This window comes from Sparus aurata, chromosome 13 (assembly GCF_900880675.1).
Source record: "Sparus aurata chromosome 13, fSpaAur1.1, whole genome shotgun sequence".
NCBI classification, from domain to species: domain Eukaryota; kingdom Metazoa; phylum Chordata; class Actinopteri; order Spariformes; family Sparidae; genus Sparus; species Sparus aurata.
Genome location: NC_044199.1, coordinates 5,101,781 through 5,119,200, shown reverse-complemented (window position 1 = coordinate 5,119,200; position 17,420 = coordinate 5,101,781). Strand labels below are relative to the sequence as shown.

The 17,420-nt window shown below is 46.5% G+C and overlaps 3 protein-coding genes across 3 annotated transcripts; all 3 read right to left on the bottom strand.

Moving 5' to 3' along the window:
- Positions 1–2,091: 2,091 nt before the first annotated feature.
- LOC115594697 (olfactory receptor 2AT4-like) lies at positions 2,092–4,267 on the bottom strand. Its single transcript, XM_030438903.1, has 2 exons — positions 3,322–4,267; positions 2,092–2,153 (listed from the first exon to the last, which is right to left on the bottom strand). The coding sequence occupies exons 1-2, from the start codon at positions 4,265–4,267 to the stop codon at positions 2,092–2,094; spliced, it is 1,008 nt and encodes a 335-aa protein (XP_030294763.1).
- A 2,203-nt stretch (positions 4,268–6,470) lies between these two features.
- On the bottom strand, positions 6,471–7,465 carry LOC115594696 (olfactory receptor 5B2-like). Its single transcript, XM_030438901.1, has one exon. It carries the CDS (start codon positions 7,431–7,433, stop codon positions 6,471–6,473), a length of 963 nt encoding a protein of 320 aa, XP_030294761.1. The 5' UTR covers positions 7,434–7,465.
- A 7,549-nt stretch (positions 7,466–15,014) lies between these two features.
- On the bottom strand, positions 15,015–16,039 carry LOC115593480 (olfactory receptor 51E2-like). The gene has a single exon (XM_030437000.1). It carries the CDS (start codon positions 16,002–16,004, stop codon positions 15,015–15,017), a length of 990 nt encoding a protein of 329 aa, XP_030292860.1. The 5' UTR covers positions 16,005–16,039.
- Between the last annotated feature and the right edge of the window lie 1,381 nt (positions 16,040–17,420).

Below are 17,420 nucleotides of genomic sequence, written 5' to 3'. Positions count from 1 at the left end.
TCTGTGTCTTCCCTGCACTCCTTGTCCCTTCATTGCCTCTGTCTGTGTCTGTGTCTTCCTCTGTTACTGTGTCTGCTCCTGTCTGGTGTTTTTATGCGTGATGTCTCCTCCAAGTTCTTGTCGACAGTCTCCTGTTTTAGTATGTTTTAAGTTTTGCATTTGGCATTTTTGATTTGAACTTTGCTTCTTGGTTGTACTTTGTCTTGTTGTTTTTTTTTGCTACTTTGCCTTTTGTCCCCTTTGTCTGTTTTTTGGTGCCTGGCTCCCTTGGTTTTTGTATCATTCAGCTTTGAAAATAAAAGCTCGCTTTTTGTTCCCCATCTATCCTGCCTCTTGTCTTGTGAGTAACTGCATTTAGGTCCACCTCCTATCTCCTTAGCTTTCCCCCTTTAACCTAGTGTGACAGAATGAACGGACCAGAAATGGACCCAGCAGACTACAGCCTACAGCTTTGTTGGCTGGGAGACAAATTGTGGGGGGATCTTGATGGTAAGATGGACATGAGGAAGATATCACAGGCTATTTCCAAGTTTGACAAAAACCTGTCTGAAAAGCCTTGGTTGAAGGCAGTTCCATGTGCCACAGAATTCTTTGCTAAAGTTGCTGATCTCAGATGGGTCGTGCTTAGCAAGCTAAACAGCAACAACTCCCAGCTAGCTCCTAGCACTCCAGCCCAAACCCACACCTAAGCTCCAGCCCATGCCACAGCCCAAACCCACACCTCAGCTCTAGCCCCAGCCCATGCCTCAGCCACAGCCCAACTACCAGCCCATGGACAAGCCCTCAGTTTCCCCTTTTTGGGCGACCCGCCTGGCCTACAAAGTGCCTCCACCAAGAAAGCGACGTTCTCGGCCACGTCTTGGCCCCCTGAAGTTCGGCTCCGGATCCCCAGCTACATTGTCAGCAGCCCTGCCCGCGCTTGCCGGGTTTGCTCCACTGATGGCGTGGCTGACACCCAGGCCGACACCTACTAGTGGTCCTCAGTCGGCGGCCAGGTCGACACCTGCCAGTGGTCCTCAGTCGGCGGCCCGGTCGACACCTGCCAGTGGTCCTCAGTCGGCGGCCTGGTCGACACCTGCCAGTGGTCCTTAGTCGGCAGCCCGGCCGACATCTGCCAGTTGTCCTCAGTCAGCGGCCTGGTCGACACCTGCCAGTGGTTCTCAGTCGGCAGCCTGGTCGACACCTGCCAGTGGTTCTCTTCTGTCGGATTTTAAGTCGTCGACTCCCGGTGATCTTCCGTCGGCTCCCAGGCCAACGTTCCCCCGTGATCCTCCGGTGGCCCTGACAAGGTCCAGAAGGGTTGTTAAGTCGGTTGTTTCGAGTTCCAGAGGGTCTCAGCCTTCATCTCCGCCGCCGGCTTCCAGTAGGTCCCAGCCTACACCCTCAACCTCCAAAGGGCTTGCATCATCGCCGCCAGCTTCCAGAGGGTCCCAGCCTTTGTCTTCGCCACCGGCCTCCTGAAGGTGTCAGCCTTTGTCTTCGCCACCATCTTCCTTATGGCCCTTGTCTTTGCCGCCAGCCTCCTGAAGGACTTAGACTTCGTCCTCACCACTGCTTCAGAAAGCCTTCGCCGCAGGCCTCCAGAGACTGCCGGCCAGCGCCTACGCCTTCCCTGCTGGTTTCCGGTGGGTCCCAGCCCACGCCGCTTCTGCCGGCTTCCAGTGGGTTCCAGCCCATGCTGCTTCCACCGGCTTTCAGTAGGATCCAGCCCATGCTGCTTCCGCCGACTTCCAGTGGGTCCCAGCCCGCGCCTCTTCTGCCGGCTTCCAGAAGATCCCTGCCTTTGTCGCCGGCTTTCAGTGGGTTCAAGCCCGCGCTGCTTCCACCGGCTTCCAGTGGGATCAAGCCCATGCTGCTTACGCTGGCTTCCAGTGGGTCCCAGCCCACACCGCCTCCGCCGGCCTCCAGTGGGTCCCAACCCACGCCACCTCTGCCGGCTTCCAGTGGGTCCCAGCCCACGCCGCTGCCGCCTTCCAGTGGGTCCCAGCCCACGCCGCCTCCGCCGCCCTCCAGTGGGGGTGAAGCCCTTGCCTTCGCCGCCGGCCTCCAGGGGGCCCCAGCCTTTGCCGCTGGCTTCCACTAGGTCTCAGCCTAGCCTGGACTCTTGCTTCTCCCTTTTTTGTTTATTTGCTCCATCTTGTGCATCCATGAGAGTGTGACTAATAAGTAATTCTATCATTCTGTTACTGTTCTTAATTATATTCTTGGTGTTATTCGGCAATTTAGTTTATAGTACTGTACTGTCTTGGGCATTGGTTAATTGTTGCGGATTTAATATTCCAATTGATGTATATGATCCCTGACAATACTGTTATGTTAAAAATGGTGTATCGTTGTGGCTTCAAGTGCTTATTAGTTATGTCACAGCAGTGTAGTGGGCGTGCTGACGCACCCATTAAAGAATCGTCGCACATTTATTTGTCTTGCCCTCTGTGCAAACTATGCCAGTGAAAAAGATATGAGCCATTCTGAGCTAAGAGGTTGCTTTTTGTTGACAGTCCCTTCAATTCATAAACACTCAAATCTTCTTATTTATTCATCCTTTTTACTGTTTACCATTATATGGCCTTATTATTGCATTGTGTAATTAATGTCAGTCTGTTTCTGTGTATTATTAATGTTGCATATGATTAATATCCACATTTCTGTTTATTTCTTTATTGTAGTAACCATGCAGACAATATAAACAGAAGACTTTATTCAGCATTAAATGAAGGGCATCTCAATGAGAGTGTGTGTGAATTGGATTCATTAACCCATCAACATCGTTCTGTTCTTACCGGACAACCTGTGGAGAGTGCAGATAGATTCTTGAAATTAGTGCCTTCTGATTTATTCATCTATTATTAATAGGTCACAAGTTTGGTAATCAGTAAGCCAACACCTATTTTGTAGGCACTGTACACATAATCCCACTATGGGGCATGCACTCATCATATTACCACAGTGTAGTTTTTGTCCTGTCTGATGTATTGTGAAGCTGTGTCTTTGAAACAGGATGAGTAAGTTATCTTTAAGCACATCACTTTTTATCACAAGAGCTGATAGAGGTATCTGCTGTAGTTGACGCAACGTTGTCATGTCACTCTCAAATTCAACATCATGTTCCCTGAGGATGCATATATACCATACACAATACAACTTTAATTCAATCACATCCACATGAAAGTGTCTGCAGTACAGTACTCACATCCTTCTTGACACACATCTTGATCTTCTGGTGACACATTTCTGCTGACAGACATTATTCAGAAAGCGTACAGTCAGTGCTCTGTATTAACTTTTTTTTATATTTTGATAGTTGTTATGTGCCAATTTTATTTCTCCTGACCAGTGCCACTGCTCGGGTTTTGATCTCTTTAGTTTTCAAAGAATATATGATAGGATTGATGCAGGGTGGGAGGCAAGAGGCCAGTGACAGGCTCAGCACACGCTGGTCCGGGTCGACGGAGCCCCCATAAAGCCCGATTAAGAATATGCTGAATATGGGAATGTAAAACACAACAACAAGGATGAGGTGCTCAATGCAAGTGGTGAGAGCCTTTATTCCATTGCGGACTGATTTCATCCTGAACACAGTCACCAGGATGCTGAAATAGGACAGAAGAATAAAAGTAAAAGGCCCCATCAAATGCACAATACTAGCAGTTGAAGCCACAGACCACTGCACTGTGTAATCATTACAGGCCAGTCTGAACACAGGCGCATAGTCGCAGAAATAGCTGAACACCCTGACGGAGTTACAAAAAGACAGTCGAGTCATTATACCTGTCGCAAATATATCTACTGAGAGAACACAAACCCAAGACAGGCTGACCATGCAGCTCATGCTCCGTAATGTGTTGAATGAGTTGTGACGCAGAGGGAAACATATTGCGATCAACCTGTCATAGGCAAGTATAGCCAGTGCATATGACTCCAGAGGTAAAGCAGTGTAGTAGACAAACATTTGAACCAAACACAGGTTGAATGGAACAAAATTATCCTTTAAGAGGAACGTCTTAATCATGCCTGGAATAGTGCTCGTGTTTAAGATCACATCAATCACTGCAAGGTTGATAACAGCCAGAAACTTCGGAGTGTGTAAACATCGATTGAAGGCAATTATACAGATCAAGAAACTGTTGAACAGCACTGTCACCACATAAACAACTGCTAGAAAGACGATGTAGACGCTGATGTAGGGAAATGTCTGAAATCCGACGATATAGAAGCCTGGAGGATGAATGATGAGAGAGTCGTTTAAAGTGGTCCTGAGAAGAGACATCACTGATCTCCACAGCCTGTGTGCTGGAGGACAGCCTCAGTTATCCAGTCTGACAAAGAGAAAAACATATCATTTGTATGATTTTTATGCCCATCTGATGAGCACATCCACATTTTACTATGCTGTAAACCAGTGATTGTGGCTCACCTGATGTTCTCCTACAGATTGTTTAGCAGCAGCTCTGTTAGATGCTGCACGTAAAAGCAGCACGCACACACGACTGCAGGTCTGACCTGCGTACACACTGAAATACTGTCCTCATTGATCTCTTGAGAGAGCTTCCAGCTGATACTGACAAATCATTTCATAATGCCCCAATAATGATGTCACCCATGATGAGCAGGGTAGCAGCCGACTCTAATCTCAAAACAAACATCTAAATTATTGTTTTGATGATGATTTAGTGAGTTCGGTCCAGTTGAAGAGCTCTGTTGTGCCTCCCTGATCGCCTCAGTGACCTCTTGTGACAGCAGAATGGGTAAACAGAAATGTTTTGTGATGTTTGTTCACAATGTTCCCTAAAGTTTTATTCAAGAATAAACAGGCAGTGGTTCTCATGGGCCAAATTTTTTGATGCCTTCACAAGAGAACGCTTTGCTGTAACAAACAAACATACGTTTACTGTTTAAACCTGAGACTAGTTAAACTCTGCGGCACCTATTATCATTTTGGGTACATGGTAGAAAATGTTGATAAGTATTAAGGATCATGTTGCATCAATATTGTCACAGATGGTTCATAAAATTGCAGCAACTAAACAACAGCGTTTAATGACTTTTATTGATCAGCATGTCTTAGCCAAGGTCAGTATTGGCCTGATTCAATTCAGTTTATAAGATGAATCATAAGCCCTCTTTAGATAGAAAAGGCGGCACATTTGCTCCAAGGTAAGGGCGGCAATTTGCCGGCCTGTCTTTCTAAAACGAAAGGCGTAATATTCCTCCTTTTCCAAAAGCCGCCTCTGAGGTAGGCGTAAACATGTGACTTGACGTGAAGCTCAAAGTTGGGCTGAGAACGGTGACATAGAATTTGTCTTCAAAATAAGAGCTTTACATTGCACCCCATTGGAGTTTAGAACTGGGTTCTTAGCGGGGGGCTTTTACTTTGAAAGTAGCGGCCGGTCTTAGCTTTCTGAGACAACAACAAGCTAACACAACAAAACAGCTGCAAAGACCAAGGGACGCTAGCATTTCCTGGACCTCAGCGGCTGTTCAGTTGCTTATCTTGATATCCGCGGGTGAAATGAAGGACTGACTGCTGTGATCAGCTGTTTCCTGGTTTTAAAACTCCCCGGCTGTGGGTCACACAACAGTGCACGTCATTGACACCTCCGCCCACCTCACGCAGAGCCTGGCACATTTCCGCCTCGTTTTTAGATAGCAGTCGAGGCGGAAATAAGTGTACCCTCCGAGGCAGAAAATCGGTGGACCACAACAGACCCCCAATTTGCCACCCTCTATCTAAAACCGCGGACTGAACCGCCAAAAGGACGGGCAAATTGGCGGCTTGGTGCTCTGCCTAAAAACGGCTACTATCATTCATGTTTTATCACAAGATTTGACAGAGATATCTGCTGTAGTTCACGATCAAGCAACGTTGTAATTTTCTCGGTATATGAGTACAAGAGTTCAGCCCACGAGCATTAAATTGCTCAACCCGATGAGAATGACCTCTGGCCTCTTGTGAACTAATCAGGACCATCAGCAGTTTTAATCACACATCTGCTTGGTCACATGAAACTCAGAGGAGTAAATATACATAAAACAAAAGGTACCAAACTTTTTGTAAACTTTTTAACGCTCAAACAATATTTAATGACGCAGCTTTTGCATCTTGTTCCTTGAGGATATATTCATCATTAAAACGCTCGCGGATATCCAAAACAAAACAGTTTCGTTTCTGATGCCATTACTAGACAACTTTAGTGAATGACAAAGTAATGATACTGATTTAAACAAACTTCAGATTGATGATCAAGTGACTCACCATAGCCAAAAAGAGGGGGATGCATTTGTACATTTTACACAAAAGAACTTTAATTCAATCACATCCACATGAAATTATCTGCAGTACAGTACTCACTTCCTTCTTGACACACATCTTGACCTTCTGGTGACACATTTCTGCTGACAGACATTATTCAGAAAGCGTACAGTTACTGTTCTTTATTAACCTTTTAAAAAAAGAAAAATTGTGATGGTTGTTATGTGCCAATTTTATTTTTCCTGACCAGTGCCAGGGCTCGGCTTTTGATCTCTTTAGTTTTCAAAGAATATATGATAGGATTGATGCAGGGTGGGAGGCAAGAGGCCAGTGACAGGCTCAGCACACGCTGGTCCGGGTCGACGGAGCCCCCATAAAGTCCGATTAAGAATATGCTGAATATGGGAATGTAAAACACAACAACAAGGATGAGGTGCTCAATGCAAGTGGTGAGAGCCTTTATTCCATTGCTGACTGATTTCATCCTGAACACAGTCACCAGGATGCTGAAATAGGACAGAAGAATAAAAGTAAAAGGCCCCAGCACATGCACAATACTAGCAGTTGAAGCTACAGTCCACTGCATTGTGTAATCATTACAGGCCAGTCTGAACACAGGCGCATAGTCGCAGAAATAGCTGAACACCCTGACAGAGTCGCAAAAAGACAGTCGAGTCATTATACCTGTTGCAAATATAACTATTGCGAGAACACAAACCCAAGACAGGCTGACCATGCAGCTCATGATCCGTAATGTGTTGAATGAGTTGTGACGCAGAGGGAAACATATTGAGATCAACCTGTCATAGGCAAGTATAGCAAGTGCATAAGACTCCAGAGGTAAAGCAGCGTAGTAGACAAACATTTGAAGCAAACACAGGTTGAATGGAACAAAATTATCCTTAAAGAGGAACGTCTTAATCATGCCTGGAATAGTGCTCGTGTTTAAAATCACATCAATCACTGCAAGGTTGATAACAGCAAGAAACTTTGGAGTGTGTAAACATCGATTAAAAGCAATTATACAGATCAAGAAACTGTTGAACAGTACAGTCACCAAATAGACAACTGCTAGAAAGATGATGTATACGCTGATGAAGGGAAATGTCTGAAATCCGATGATATAGAAACCTGGAGGATGAATGATGTCAGACTCGTTTAAAAAGGTCCTGAAAAAAGACATCACTGATCTCTACAGCCTGTGTGCTGGAGGACAGCCTCAGCTCTCCAGTCTGACAAAGAGAAAAACAAATCATTTGTATGATTGTTATGCCCGTCTGATGAGTACATTCACATTTTAATATGTTGTAAACCAGTGACTGTGGCTCACCTGATGTTCTCTGGCAGATTGTTTAGCAGCAGCTGTTAGATGCTGCATGTAAAAGCAGCACAGAGACGACTGTAGGTCTGACGTGCGTACACACTGAAATACTGTCCTCACTGATCTCTTGAGAGAGCGCTTGGGTTGCAGCTGACTGTAATCACAAAACAAACATCTATGTTTTGATGATGATTTAGTGAGTTCGGTCCAGTTGAAGAGCTCTGTTGTGCCTCCCTGATGGTCTCAGTGACCTCTTGTGACAGAAGAATGATTATACAGAACTTAAAAAATGTTTTGTAAGAGAGCAAACAGCTCAATGTTCCCTAAAGTTTTATTCAAGAATAAACAGGCGTTGGTTCTCATGGGCCAAATTTTTTGATGCCATCACCAGAGAACGCTTTGCTGTAACAAACAAACATATATTTACTGTTTAAACTTGAGACTAATTAAACTCTGCGGCACCTATTAACATTTTGGGTACATGGGGAAAAATGTTGATAAGTATTAAGGATCATGTTGGATCAACATTGTCACAGATGGTTAATAAAATAGCAGCGACTAAGAAACAGCGTGTATCCTTTTCCAGGCTACTGCAAGTTCTTTCGTACGAACCACACACAGTACTTGGATTTTAGGCGTCTTTTAATCAACTTAACCCCATCAAACATAAACGTGCAGATCCGGGAGCCGCCTTGTGCGTTTCGTACTGCTCTCTTTTCTCCCATACTGCGCTCCTGGGTGTCTCTCCTGCCTCCTCCATCCGAGGTCCAGCACACTACTGCCTTTACAGGGAGTGAGTGATTAGTAACTGGGTGCCAGCTCTGTCAATGACTCACCTTGCTCTGCTCTCATGAGCGTTCTCCACCTCTCTGTCCCCTGCAGGCGCGCTGCGACCACGCTCACCTCCACATACCCCCTTTGCCCGATTTAGGACGGGGAGAACCTACTCCCCCCCTCCACATCAGCATCTGGTTGATGTGCAGCACCGGGCGGTCAGCCCTCTGCACCTGCTGAGACAACCCCCAGTCACCTGTTCGAAGCGTCTGTCTGCAGGAGAAAAGTTAGGCGTGTGGAGGCGAGGCTCCCCACAGAGGGCTTGTTTGCCAGCTGGCACGGCTCCGTCCACTGGACCAGATCTGAGGCACCCTTTCGGGTGAGGTCAGTCTAGAGGCTGGTCAGGTCCACAAAGTGCACAATGAACCGATGGTAGTAGCTGGCCAGCCCAAAGAACTGCCTCACCTGTTTTTTGTCGTGGGTCTCGGGCAGGCCGCAATCGCAGCTGTCTTATCTACCTGAGGACGCACCTGCCCGCCACCCATGTAGTACCCCAGATACTGTACCTCCCCCCGTCCAAACTCACACTTCTTTGGGTTGGCCGTGAGCTCTGCCCGCCGCAGAGAGGAAATCAGACTTGAGCACCGTGGCCACCTGCTGCATATGCTCGACCCAGCCGCCACTGTGAATGATTACATCATCCAAGTAGGTGGCTGCATACGCAGCGTGCAGGTGCAGCACCTAGTCCATGAGGCACTGGAAGGTGGTTGGTGCACAGAACAACCCAAACAGAAGAGTAACGAATTGGTACAAACCGTATGGGGTGGAGAGGGCCGTCTTGTCCTTAGACCTTGGAGACAAGAGAATCTGCCAGTAGCCCTTGGTCAAATCCAGTGTTGTGATGCCCAACCGATCCAGGAGCTTGTCGACATTGGGTAGGCATCAAATTGTGACACATCATTCACCTTGCGATAGTCCACACCGAACCGGGCAGTCCGATCCTTCTTGGCCACCAGAAACATGGGGCTACACCAGACACTGTTTAACTCTTCTATTAACAGGATACCTCTTGTGCTCAGGTAAGCGTGAGCGCACTGCCACTCGAGCACGTCTCGATATGGTGCTGTATTAGGTCCGTACTTCCTGGCAGGGGGGAGAACATATCAGCTAACGCTGCTGCAACCTGGCAACATCTGCTCCCTGGGACAGTGTGAGATGGTCATCACAGAGGAGTGAGGAGGAATTAGAGGATTTTGGCACCTCAGGCCCCACCTTATCTCTCTCTGTCACTGTTGTCACCAGGGAAACAGGCTCTGCCTCTCTCCAGGCTTTGAGGAGGTTGAGGTGGTAAATCTGTGTTGCCCCTCCCCTGTCAGAACGCACAACCTCATAGTCGACATCGCCCACTCGCCATGTGACCATGAAGAGTCCTTGCCAGTTGACGCGTAATTTGGAGCTGGATGACGGGAGCAATACAAGCACTTCATCTCCAGCCGCAAATTGTCTTAATCTAGTTCATCTGTTGTACAGGTGCTGCTGACGCTTCTAGGCTTAAGCAAATTCTCCCGTGATAGCTGCCCTAGTGTGTGGAGTTTTGCTCTGAGGTCCAAAATGTACTGAACTTCATTTTTATTCAGACTTGGCCCTTCCTCCCAGCTTTCCTTAACCAGGTCCAGAGCCCCCCCGCGGTGTTCTGCCGAACTGGGAGAAAATCCTGTTGAGGCCTGGGGTACCTTCCGCACTGCCAACAACAGAGGATCTAGCCATCTATCCCAATTGCGGCCGTCCTTGTGCACAAACTTGACTTGATGCCCAATAACCCATAAAGTCCCCAAAGTGTACGTGACATAAACGAGGTGCCCTGGTCAGTTAGAATCTCTTTCAGGATCCCCACTCGCAAGATGATCTGAAACGGCCCGATGAGGTCCATACAGTCCGCTCAAACGGACCTCTATGAGTGGTAATGGGTGCAAAAGGGGCTCTTAGGATGGCCGGCTGGTTAACCAGCTGACATTTAGGGCAAGATGTGCACCAGCGGTGTACATCTCCCCGAATGCGGGGCCAATAGAATCGGGCCGTTATCCGGTCGAGTGTTTTGTTGCCCCCCAAGTGCCTAGCCATTGGGTTATGATGAGCCACCTGGAAAACAGCTTTTTGGTACCAGCAACTGGGTAATTTCTTTTCCTGTCTGAGTGTCGCAACTCACTCTATATAACCTGTCCCTAATTTAAAGTGTGGATATGCCTGCGTGGCGTCGGGGAGGACCAAATGACCATCATTTTTTATCACTCGGCCCAGGGCAAAGCATAGAGTATTATCACAAGACTGAAAATCTTCCATGGAGTGTAATAAGGGAACCTGTGGAGCTCCCTGCGAAGGCCCTGCCGGTTCCTTCTCCCCATCTGCAGCGTCGGACAACCTCGCGTCACCACTGAGCACCATGCACAAATCCTGTGTCCCTACCGGTCGTGAATGCACCCCTACACATTGCCCCACTAACTTATTAAACCCAGGCCAACCCGTGCCCAGAATTAGAGGGTGCACCAGGTGGGAGCTAACCACAGCTTTAACGCTATGCTTTCCCCCCCCCATGTCTAATTTCCACCGGCACCACAGGGTAGCTGTTATTATCGCCATGCACACACCTTATATCCACCAAGGATGCTTCCACCAAAGCCCCAGGTTGAACCAGGTTCAGGTGGATTATGGACTACATACATCCTGAATCCACCATTGCCTGATGTGTACCCCCTTGAATCCGTACCGGAACACTGTATCCTCCGCTAGGGTGACTGCAGCTGCCAGGTCCGGCGGTTGGTGGCACCACATCCACTCTGACTTCCCCATTGGGAGCCCCTTGATAAACTGCTCCAGCACTATCTGTCCCAGCATCCGCCCCTCCAAAGCAGCCTCCCCCGGCTGCAGCCACCTGGTTGCGGCGTCCCTCAGCTGCTGGGCGAACATGAAGGGACGGCCAGCAGCCCCCAGCCGGATGGTCCAGAACCAATGGTGGTTATCCTCCAGGGAGAAGCCCAGCCGGTCCAGGACAGCTCTCCTCATGGTCTGGAAGCTCCCCTGAGTGGAGGCCAGCGGCCGAGGGCTGCCGTTGTGCCTCCGTCTGTGCACGGAGCGCCTCCAATTGCTGCCTATTCAGCGCCGCCTACTCCTGGTGCATGGCAGCGATCTCCCCCAGCATCTGGCTCAGTGCCGTCACTGGCTGGGGATGCTGTGGCTCTGTCATGTCTGTGCACTGGTCCGCCAAGACAAGTTGGGCACCAATGTAGCCCTTTACAGGCTACCGAGTTCTCTCGTACGAACCACACACACAGTACTGGGATTTTAAGCCTTTTTTATTAACTTTATTAACTTATTAACATCAAACATAAACATGCAGATCCGGGAGCAGAGCGTGCCTTGTGCGTCTCATACTGCTATCTTTTCTCCCGTCCTGCTCTCCCGGGTGTCTCTCCTGCCTCCTCCATTTGAGGACCAGCACACTACTGCATTTAAAGGGAGCGAGTGATTAGTAACTGGGTGCCAGCTCTGTCAGTGACTCACCTTGTGGGCACATATTGTATTACTTTTAGTCTTTTAGTCGTCTTTTGGTTGTTAGTTCGCTCCTTCGCTCCATCGCTCAAAGTCATACCAGACAGCTCCGCTTAAAGAGCGCTCTCCGCTCACCTAAAATGTCATTCGCTCGACACTCGCTCAAATTTAAAAGAGGGAGCAATTCCTGACGTTGCACCTATATGACCTGTCTGCTTGCTTTTCGAAATATTTTACAAACTCCATCTCTCAACGAATGACCTCCTTGAAGGCACACGTGAGTCTGTGTGGACTTGTGCATGCCCTAGACTTGTGGAGAGCGGTATCGAAGCGGAACTGGAGTGAAACGGAACCATCGCTTTGGCCTTTGGATTAAAACCTGCTCTGCGCTCCGAATATATTTCACACGCTCGGCTCCGCGCTCCACTCCGCTCACATGCCCTGCCTCCGAGGCGGAAAATCGGTGGACCAAAACAGACCGCCAATTTGCTGGCCTCTGTCTAAAACCGCAGACCGAGCCGCCAAAAGGACAGGCAAATTGGCGGCTTGGTGCCCTGTCTAAAAACGGCTACTGATGAGTACTACACTGCCCATGACAAGGGGGTCGACTGAAATAGCACCATGATGATGTACGACAGTCTGACATCAGGCTCCCAGCGACATCTAAATGATCTAAAAGTCGTTTAAGGGGATGGGGTTATTGAAAGAGGTTGTAGGGAGAAAACTCCTCACATAATATTTCAAAACAGCAAACGTTGAGGGAAAAATATTCAGAATGTGATGAATGTTTCTCACGTTGTGCTTCTCTGACCACCGCATTGTTGCATCATCTTATAACAAAAAAACGTTGTTCACATCTATGAGCTTTACAACACATCAGTCATTACACATCAGAGAATGAAACACATATGTCAAATAATGATACTAATCTTGGGGGAAAGAAAGAGACCAATGGACTGACCCATCTGTCAGTGACAAAACAGAACTTACTTCTCAGCAGCTATTGTGATTTCTTTGTTTTCCATGTAGCACTGTTACAGATTATTAAAGGGATAGTTCGGTTTTTTTGAAGTGGGGTCATATAAAGTACATATCTATAGTCGATCTGTTTCCTACCATAATCACCGATCAGCGCAGCCTCCGTTTGGAGAAGTAGAGAGCCGCTCCAGCCCAGAGGCTCAGCTTTGTACTGCAGTGAACGGGGTCCAGCAAAAAAGCGAAATTAACCACCTAAAACAAGGCTCACCTAAAATGTTTTACATCAGTTCATATGTACGTTGTATAGGTAAAATTCACACCGCTTTACATCGCCGTCAGACCTCGCTTTCTTTTGGCACTACATTTTCTCAACCGCAGAACCTCCGTATCCCTACACACTAGCGTAACTGGGCAACAGCTGATCTGCGAGCGGCGGAATACAGCGTGAGGCACAGCTGCTGGACGAGAGGTTTACTTTCCATAAAACTGAAACTTAACTCTCTGTATCCTTCCGCATTAGCGCTCATGCGTAGGGATAGGGGTTCTGCGGTTGAGAAAATGTAGTGCCAAAAGAAAGCGCGGTCTGACTGCGATGTAAAGTGGTGTGAATTTTACAACGTACACTTGAACTGATCTAAAAAATTTTAGGTGAGCCTTGTTTTAGGTGGTTAATTTCGCTTTTTTGCTGGACCCCGTTCACTGCAGTACAAAGCTGAGCATCTGGGCTGGAGCGGCTCTCTACTTCTCCAAACTGAAGCTGCGCTGATCGGTGATTACGGTGGGAAAAAGATCGACTATAGATATGTACTTTATATGACCCCACTTCAAAAAACCAAACTATCCCTTTAAAGTCGGAGTGTAATTCATGGCACAGCCGGCACTGTACACATAATTCCCCTGGAGGGCATGCACTCATCACATTGCCAGTGTAGTTTGTGTCCTGTCTGATGTATTGCAAAGCTGTGTCTGTCTAACTGCGGTGAGGGTTGTCTCGTTCTGGGTTTTTGTGTCGTGTCTTCCTGTTTTATTTAGAAAAGTAACTCTCCTCTCGCTTCAGGTCACTTGCCCTTCTTCATGTGTCAGCAGTCTGATCCCCTGATTCCTGATTGTGTCCATCTGTTCCCCATTACCCTCATGTGTCTTATAGTCTGCATCTCCCTTTGTCCTGTGCCAGAGTGTTTCGTACCAGTCGTGGTCCCCAGCAAGTTTTCACAGTCCTCGTCTTGTTCCAAGCCACACTTACCTTGTTGTATTTCTGTATCTTGTTCCTCTTAGAAGAATGATTTTTTGTTTGTAAGTTTTCTGCTCAGTATTTAAGCCAGTTTAAGTTTATAGCCATTTTGTTTGCCTCCGTTGGAGTGCCCTTTTTGTTACGTAATTTTTTACAGCTCAGTTGTGAATCATAGTTTAAGTTTGTAGCCGGTTTGCTTTCCTCCGTTGGAGTGTTTTTTTGTTATAAGTTTTCATAGCCAAGCGTCTCAGAGTAGTTTAGTTCATAGCCTTTTACTTTACTTCCTTTGTAGTGATTTTTTGTTATTCAGAATTTTACTTTGAGGTCTTTTGCCTCAATATTTTGTTGTGTGTTATGTTTCATGTTGTTTTCTCAATTTTCCCAGATTAGGAAGAGATTTTCATAGCCTGTTTATTTGTCACTCTGTTTAAGAGAAAAGAGAGAAATACTTTCAAAATAAAAGCCTGCTTTAATTGTCCCTACTCCGGATCCGAGTCCTCTTTCAAGCCCAGGCCTGACAGTGTCTTTATTAAGCACATCAAATTTTACAAGGTCTGACAGAGGTATCTGCTGCAGTTTACTATTCTTAAGAACATAATGTGAATACACTAGCCATACAAATGTTAAACATATCAATTCACTAAAATAAAACGGTTCAGTTTAACTTGAGTGAATGACGAAGTCATGATGCTGATTTGAACAAACTTCAGCAGATTGATGATCAATTGACCATAGCCAAAAAGATGGGGATGCATTAGTTAATTGTACACAACACAACTTTAATTCAATCACATCAACATGATCTCATATCTGCAGTACAGTTCTCACATCTGTCTTGACACACATCTTGACCTTTTGGTGACACATTTCTGCTAACAGACATTATTCAGAGAGCGTACAGTCACTGCTCTTTATTAACCTTTTTTTTTATTATGATGGTTGTTATGTGCCAATTTTATTTTTTTGACCAGTGCCAGGGCTCTGGTTGTGATCTCTTTAGTTTTCAAAGAATATACGATAGGATTGATGCAGGGTGGGAGGCAAGAGGCCAGTGACAGGCTCAGCACACGCTGGTCCGGGTCGACGGAGCCCCCATAAAGCCCGATTAAGAATATGCTGAATATGGGAATGTAAAACACAACAACAAGGATGAGGTGCTCAATGCAAGTGGTGAGAGCCTTTATTCCATTGCTGACTGATTTCATCCTGAACACAGTCACCAGGATGCTGAAATAGGACAGAAGAATAAAAGTAAAAGGCCCCATCAGATTTACAATACTAGCAGTTGAAGCCACAGACCACTGCACTGTGTAATCATTACAGGCCAGTCTGAACACAGGCGCATAGTCGCAGAAATAGCTGAACACTCTGACAGAGTTACAAAAAGACAGTCGAGTCATTATACCTGTCGCAAATATATCTACTGAGAGAACATAAACCCAAGACAGGCCGACCATGCAGCTCATGCTCCGTAATGTGTTGAATGAGTTGTGACGCAGAGGGAAACATATTGCGATCAACCTGTCATAGGCAAGTATAGCCAGTGCATATGACTCCAGAGGTAAAGCAGCGTAGTAGACACACATTTGAAGCAAACACAGGTTGAATGGAACAAAGTTATCCTTTAACAGGAACGTCTTAATCATGCCTGGAATAGTGCTCGTGTTTAAGATCACATCAATCACTGCAAGGTTGAGAACAGCCAGAAACTTTGGAGTGTGTAAACAACGATTGAGGACAATTATACAGATCAAGAAACAGTTGAACAGCACTGTCACCACATAGACAAACGCTAGAAAGACGATGTAGACGCTGATGAAGGAAAATGTCTGAAATCCGATGATATAGAAGCCTGGAGGATGAATGATAAGAGAGTTGTTTAAAGTGGTCCTGAGAAAAGACATCACTGATCTCCACAGCCTGTGTGCTGCAGGACAGCCTCAGTTATCCAGTCTGACAAAGAGAAAAACATATCATTTGTATCATTGTTATGCCCGTCTGATGAGCACATTCATATCTTAATATGCTGTAAACCAGTGACTGTGGCTCACCTGATGTTCTCCTACAGATTGTTTAGCAGCAGCTCTGTTAGATGCTGCACGTAAAAGCAGCACAGAGACGACTGCAGGTCTGACCTGCGTACACACTGAAATACTGTCCTCACTGATCTCTTGAGAGAGATTCCAGCTGATACTGACAAATCATTCCATAATGCCCCAATAGTGATGTCATCCATGATGAGCAGGGTAGCAGCCGACTCTAATCTGAAAACAAACATCTAAATTATTGTTTTGATGATGATTTAGTGAGTTCGGTCCAGTTGAAGAGCTCTGTTGTGCCTCCCTGATCGCCTCAGTGACCTCTTGTGACAGCAGAATGGGTAAACAGAACTTAAAAATGTTTTGTGATGTTTGTTTGTACAAAGAGAGCAAACAGCTCAATGTTCCCTAAAGTTTTATTCAAGAATAAACAGGCGTGGTTCTCATGGGCCAAATTTTTTGATGCCATCCTCAGACAATGCTTTGCTGTAACAAACAAACATACGTTTACTGTTTAAACCTGAGACTAGTTAAACTCCGCGGCACCTATTAACATTTTGGGTACATGGTAGAAAATGTTGATAAGTATTAAGGATCATGTTGGATCAATATTGTCACAAATGGTTCATAAAATTGTAGAGACTAAGAAACAGCGCTTAAAGGTCCCATATTATGGTAATTTCTGCTTCTTGATATGGTTCCTTGAAGTCTAAATGGAATGTTAGTAACATGCTTTGGTCGAAAAAAGCTGAAGGATTGAGCACAGCAGGGTTCTTGAAACACCAGTTTCACAGCCCTGCTCCAGGTGGCCTGTTTCAGTGCCTTTCCCTTTAAATGCTAATGAGCTACTGCGCGCCGCCCACGGTGCCGCCCACCTCTTCCGCCTGCGGAAGACGTGAGGACGGCATCATGTGACCATGGCAACGGCGGAGTTTCTGGAAGTAATGGCCGCCAGACAACAAGACTGCGGTCCGACCCAGAACAACAAGAAGCTCCAGAAGAAAGTAAGCAGCCAAGAATGAACATTGATGTTTCTCAGTGGTTAGTAGTTAAGTTTGTTACCTCGACATTACTTTTATGTTACTGTAGACTAAGTAAAGTTTTACGAGCTTATTGGCCGTCTGCCCCGCGTTGTTTCAAATAACAGCCCCCTTCTCCTGCCCTTAGTGTTTACATCATAAAGCTTAGCCAAACCTTGGCTGGTGTTTACTGCTGTTCAGTTGCAGTAACGCAGATGCAATTTAGCAACAGCCATTACAAGACAAAAGCGTAACCGTATAT